This window comes from Glandiceps talaboti, chromosome 8 (genome assembly GCF_964340395.1).
Source record: "Glandiceps talaboti chromosome 8, keGlaTala1.1, whole genome shotgun sequence".
Lineage (NCBI taxonomy): Eukaryota > Metazoa > Hemichordata > Enteropneusta > Spengelidae > Glandiceps > Glandiceps talaboti.
In genome coordinates, this window is record NC_135556.1 from 24595780 (window position 1) to 24601779 (window position 6000).

General features: G+C 33.8%; 1 protein-coding gene across 3 annotated transcripts in view; it reads left to right on the plus strand.

Annotated features, from left to right (window-relative positions):
• Positions 1-5696, plus strand: part of LOC144438559 (cilia- and flagella-associated protein 337-like) — a 41814-nt gene extending 36118 nt beyond the window's left edge. For 2 of the 3 annotated variants that reach the window (XM_078127639.1, XM_078127641.1), the window contains 9 exons: positions 173-265; positions 618-676; positions 986-1064; positions 1448-1513; positions 1988-2027; positions 2393-2481; positions 2741-2964; positions 3484-3602; positions 3948-5696. In XM_078127639.1, the coding sequence (XP_077983765.1) occupies positions 173-265; positions 618-676; positions 986-1064; positions 1448-1513; positions 1988-2027; positions 2393-2481; positions 2741-2964; positions 3484-3602; positions 3948-4110 (932 nt within the window). In that variant the 3' untranslated portion in view covers positions 4111-5696. Of the gene's footprint in view, positions 1-172; positions 266-617; positions 677-985; positions 1065-1447; positions 1514-1987; positions 2028-2392; positions 2482-2740; positions 2977-3483; positions 3603-3947 lie in introns of all 3 variants that reach the window. The other variant, XM_078127640.1, reaches the window with a different exon arrangement.
• Positions 5697-6000: the final 304 nt, after the last annotated feature.

Genomic DNA, 6000 nt, shown 5'->3' on the forward strand with positions numbered 1-6000 from the left:
GTGCACATTTGTTTCAAATTCAACTGTTGTAACAAGTTAATACATGTACTATTCTATATTTTGAAATATGTGTTGAAATCAAAATTGCTAGTGTTTCTTATTCATCCAGCAACATTTATAAATTTTCACCTGACTTTTCCTTTAGTCACTTTTGTGTTGTGTTATTTCACAGTGGATGGTGATAATAGCATATGTAAACTGCTGTTCATTGACTCCAGGGTGACAAATAAACACAGTGCCCAACTTATTGCCAGTGGACCAAGAGGTAAGTTGTTGCCGCTATCAAGTCTTGCTCAATAATACCAAAGACTATCTACACATTCAGCAGGTGGTTGTATACTGCCCTCTATTGTTTGAAATCAGAGAGGCTGATATGGCTCTAGAACAGTGCTGTAATTAATGTAACAACTTGTTTAGTAATGTTCATTTATGATTTGATAATACTGATATGAAAATTGAAATAATTCTATATAAAGCCTTAGTAGCTGTGACTGGAACAAAATTTGTCGTAATTTTGATTCATATTTTCAAGTTTTTAAGTCATCCATTCTATTATTAATATATATAAAAATGCATTAAAAATACAACTGGTATTGACTGTATTCTTTTCCTTCTAGCCTGTCTTCATTTCTGGAATGTATATCATGGTGGGGGACTCTTTGCATATTTCCCAGGGGTAAGTTATATTTATTTATCCTTAGACTTGATTTAACTATCATTAATAGTATATCCTTCTTATCTGATATTTGTATACAGTTAGGCAAGACAAAGCTCCAGTCATGAACCAAATACATGTGTATATGACATCAATGGAGACTGTACATGACCTTTGACCTAATAGCAGAAAGGAATTTCAGAGTTTTGATTTAATGCTACTAATTAAGATATACATTGGATTTACTCAAGCTTGACCATTGTCATGTGACCATTTATTATGTGAGTTAGATTTTCCCTGTAATTATTTTCTGTTTTTTTTTTATTTTAGTCACATGATTCCAAAGCAGCAATCAGCTCTATGGTCATCAATAGCGATGGGACACTACTCTTTACTGCTGATGCAATAGGTATGTAGTAATTCAATACACTTTAGTGGTTTTATAGTAGTAGCAATGGTGCTAAGATATGTATTACAAATGTTCTAAAATCACAGAAAAATGATCATACACACAAGCACTAAATTTGCCTTTTTTATGTGTTTTTTTTAAGTCGGTCATTTTTTAACATTATTATGTCATTCATATTTGTTGGTATGCTGTTTTTTTTTGGCCAATTATGAAGTTTATTCAAATTTGGTTCTTTTCTGTACTTCTATCATCATTTGTGTTCAAGTTTGTTTGTTTGTTTGCACAAGTACATGAATAATATCTTATTTTAAAATTATTGTAACATGGATCAAAATTTATATTAACTACAGATAAATGACATACATATTTCTACTTTATTACAGGGTATATTCGATCTTGGAATGTTGATGGGTATGCTCTGAATGGACCAGAAACACAGCCACCTGAATGTGAGTAAAGAAACAGTTAGAAAATAAACAAACAAGCCTTGCTGTATTTCAAGATAAATTCTTTTATATATTCATCTCCCATAGTTTTGTTGTATTTCATCCATATACAGAATGTATTCCATTTGATGTTTGCAACCCATATCATCGTACTTGATAGAATAATGAAACACAAATATCAAGTATTTCTAAATTAATCAAACAATGTTATTTCTTTAGTGATATAATCTGCAATAAAGTTTTCTGTTCAAAGGAATGGGATTCTTTATTCAAACTGAAAACTTGTTGTAAAAATCTTTTTAATAAATAATGGGGAGAAGTAACCATCGTTCTCAATACAGGTTACATCAAATTAGCAGAGTCTGTAACTTCATGGGCTTGGTGGCTACTTTTGTGCATAGTATAATATGCTAACAATTAATTACTCTACAAACATGTACACAAGTTTACTTAATGACCATTTTTCTACTTTTACAGTGATAATAGAATGGAGAGCACACATTCAGAGTGTTACAAGGTAAGTTTCCATAGCAACACACAATTCTAATCATAATTGATTTGTAGAATTTTCTTGGGTAATGTGTGGACACTTTTCATACAGTCATTTTCATATAGGTGAAAATAATGTGACGTGTCTTGTTAATCTAAGAATGATAACCAATCACTTTGAAATATTCCTAATGAGTAGATTGAGTCAATTTCACTATTTATCGTCACCCAAATCAACACTATTATCATGTGACTTGATTCCGAATGATTGGCTAACATGTCCTGTTTTTTTTCTGCATACTTTAGTAGCACCCCACTCATTGTATGGTAGGGCTATTCTATTATTCTTTGAAATAGGGGTGAAAGATTAATTTCATGTCAATTATTTTACAGCATGGATTTGGTTGAAGAGAATGGCTTGATTCTGACATCATCCTTGGACTGTACTGTCAGACTTTGGACCATTGAGGGTGAATATGTAGGTAAGTAATATGGAACTCAGACACCATCCTGTTTTAGTTTCTATACAGACGGAGTGAAAGCCTTTTTGGATCATTTTGTTATATCAAAGAAAAATCCACCTATTAATGACCCCCCCCCCCAAAAAAAAACAAAAACCCACAGATACACATATTCACACCCTCCCTCAACAAAAGAAACTGACCAATCCCTTAATTAATGTACACAAAGTAAATAAGTCATCATGTTGTCAAACTTTAATATCCAATCTACCTTTTACAGGTACATTTGGTCAGCAGGAATCATGGGATATTTACAACAGAGCCACATACTTACACCCAATGGTACCATATGACGTACTAGTAGATCCACAAAGTCTACCTTCCCATCCAGTGCTGGATGGAAAAACTACAGCAGCTCAAGTTATCCATGCTGACTCACTGGAAAACGGAGAGGATGGATCAGAAGAAGAGGAGGAAGAAGAGGAGGAGGAGGAAGAGAGGAAGGTAAGGAAAACAGTGTACTGTTAATACCTATTTACAAGAAATGGAATAATCCATAGGAGAGACATCATTGGACTGAACCAAATATAGATGAAATTAGGAATTTATGAGGTTGAACTTAAAGAAAGAAAGCTGACTGATGAGGAATGTTGAAGCTTTGAAATTCATAAATATGCCAGAGATATCCAAAAAACAAAAGATTCTATAGTTTGGCCAATAGGAGTGCTGTTCGGAAGTTACCTTTTGGCAGAAGTGAGGGCCATCATAGTTACATAGCCTCCTTTGGAAAATATTCTAGTTTCCCAGTGTTTCCCAGCAAAGTTAATGTCATCAGCAACCCAGTCAAAGTATTCTGCTCGCTTTGGCTTTGCTTCTGACCAAGCAATTTGTAACTCAAGGAGTTGTTTTAGCTATATTTTGTTGACTGTGTCATATACTGCCATGTGATATGATGTAAATGTGGTGTAATACTACATGCATTATAACCTGGACTTAATGTTTATATCAAATTTAACCTTACAGAATGAGAATGCTGTTAATATCACCAACTATCTTGGCATGAAAACTCAATTTGTATATGATGATGATATGATACAGGAAGAACTCAAAGCTAAGCCTTATACTGGTGGAAGAGGCAAGAGGTAATGTTGTCTTTTATAGTCTCAAAGTATTATGTGTACTTTTCATTTATTCAGCAATATTGTTTTAAAATATCAGCGCTATACTGTTATAATTTGATACCAACATTGGTGTATAATAACTATGTTATAGTTCAGGAGGTTACTGGCCAGACTGAATGTCATAAATCCTGTATATTGAGTATGACTAGATGGCGGCCATTTTGAATACTCTACATATTACAGTTATGTCATGTGATGTGATCTCAACCAATAGCAGTGCTTAGACAAGAAAAGGTTCACTTACCAGTGTAAAAACCAACTCAGTACTTACCACAATATTCATGGTGTTGTTTTACATTTTGACAGACTTCGACACGAGAAGCTGAAACCCCGTCCAAAAGACCGTGGTGGACCTAATGCCTATCAGAATCTAAAATGTTTTGACCTCGATGATACGCCTCCCCCATCAGCTAAACCAAGACATCGAGAAAAAGCAGACCCATTTGACTTTGGAAACGAATACTTATAAACTGATTACCATGACAACAGAAGTGGATGATGAATTGAATTATATGATCATGTTGAATTGCAAGAAAAGATTGATTTGTACCAAGAAACTTACGATAATGTATGTCTTACCCGATCTTTTCTGTCAGACAGTTGGGGTGCCTTGAAACAGACAGGGGTAGCTTTGAAACAGAGAATTTGAAGTTTACATTGTATATATTTGCAAACTATTATTTTGAAGGATACTGAAACTTAGGTATTTGATTAAAAGTAATAAAAAAACATGTACTTATTATATCTGTAAATTAAAAAGATAAAAGATACTTTTCTTATGTCCGTCCAACAGTCTTTCATGTTTTCGTCAAACTTTTTACACAAATTTACCTGAAATCATAATATTTAATTTGGTGTGCATATACATTATTGTAGACGTTTGTACCTGAATATGAGATGTAGACGTTTGTACCTGAATATGAGATGTAGAATTATTTGAAAGGATTAGATGGAGAAACCTGTCATAGAGTATACTTACATATCTGACAGCAAGATAACAAATGATTTGACAATGGAGTCTAATTTACATATAGAATGACTTACACCTCTGTCAGAATAGATCTTATGTTTTACAAATTACAATCCATTGACAACCATGAGAGTTCATATTGACAACATTTCTTGAGCACTGTGAGGGATTCTGGGTGTTGTCTAACAGCAGATCTGGCTTGATTCATTATATTTGCATAAAGTCAGAACAAGTTTGTGATATATACATTAAAGTTGTAGCTGGTTCTTAACATTTGCATAAAGTTAGAAGTGGTCCTTAACATTTGCATAAAGTTAGAACTGGTCCTTAACATTTGCATAAAGTTAGAAGTGGTCCTTAACATTTGCATAAAGTTATAGCTGGTTCTTAACATTTGCATAAAGTTATAGCAGGTTCTTAACATTTGCATAAAGTTATAGCTGGTTCTTAACATTTGCATAAAGTTAGAAGTGGTCCTTAACATTTGCATAAAGTTAGAAGTGGTCCTTAACATTTGCATAAAGTTATAGCTGGTTCTTAACATTTGCATAAAGTTATAGCAGGTTCTTAACATTTGCATAAAGTTATGGCTGGTTCTTAACATTTGCATAAAGTTAGAACTGTTTTGTGTCATGACTGCATGTAAGCTGAGATGAACATGATTGAATGTTATTCATTTTGATAGAAAATAGACAATGAGTTACATTGAGGTATTCCTGCAGTTGACCCCCTCCCCCCCCCCATCTATGTTAAGATCGGTTTCCATAAATGATTGATGATGTTACATTTACCTTTATATTACATCATACAAGTAGGACAGTGTGTTTATATACATCTGTATGACACCAACTATTACAGAGGAATTCTAGTCTAAGAACTATAGAAGTACTTTGCATCATTATGTCCCCCAATTATGGACAGTATATAGTTGTACAAGATCCTGAGAGTGTCTACATCATGCCAGTCATCAATATATGCTACAAGTTCTCATCTTCATGTTACTAGTTTCTCAATCTTTGCTATAAGTCAAACTATAGTATATGTTTTGCTATGTGTGTCATCATAAATGGGATCTCTGTGTATATGTGCAATCCAAAAATAAATGTGATTATACCATGAGTGACTATTTCAGCTTCATTGTTGTGTATGTATGTGTGTGTGTGTGTGTGTGTGTGTGTGTGTGTGTGGTGGGGGGGGGGGGCAAACTTGGAAGGATGTACAGGAGTAAATCTTGTAAAATGCCAAGTTTTTAGTCCTGAGTAGCCACTGTAGACGTAAATGGTTTCTGTGAATGATTTGTTTTAGCACAGCTGAGTAGTGCTATAGGTGTCACAAAATGTGTGTGTGTGTGTCATCATTTTCTAAAAATCGGCAGGCTCAATTGTAATG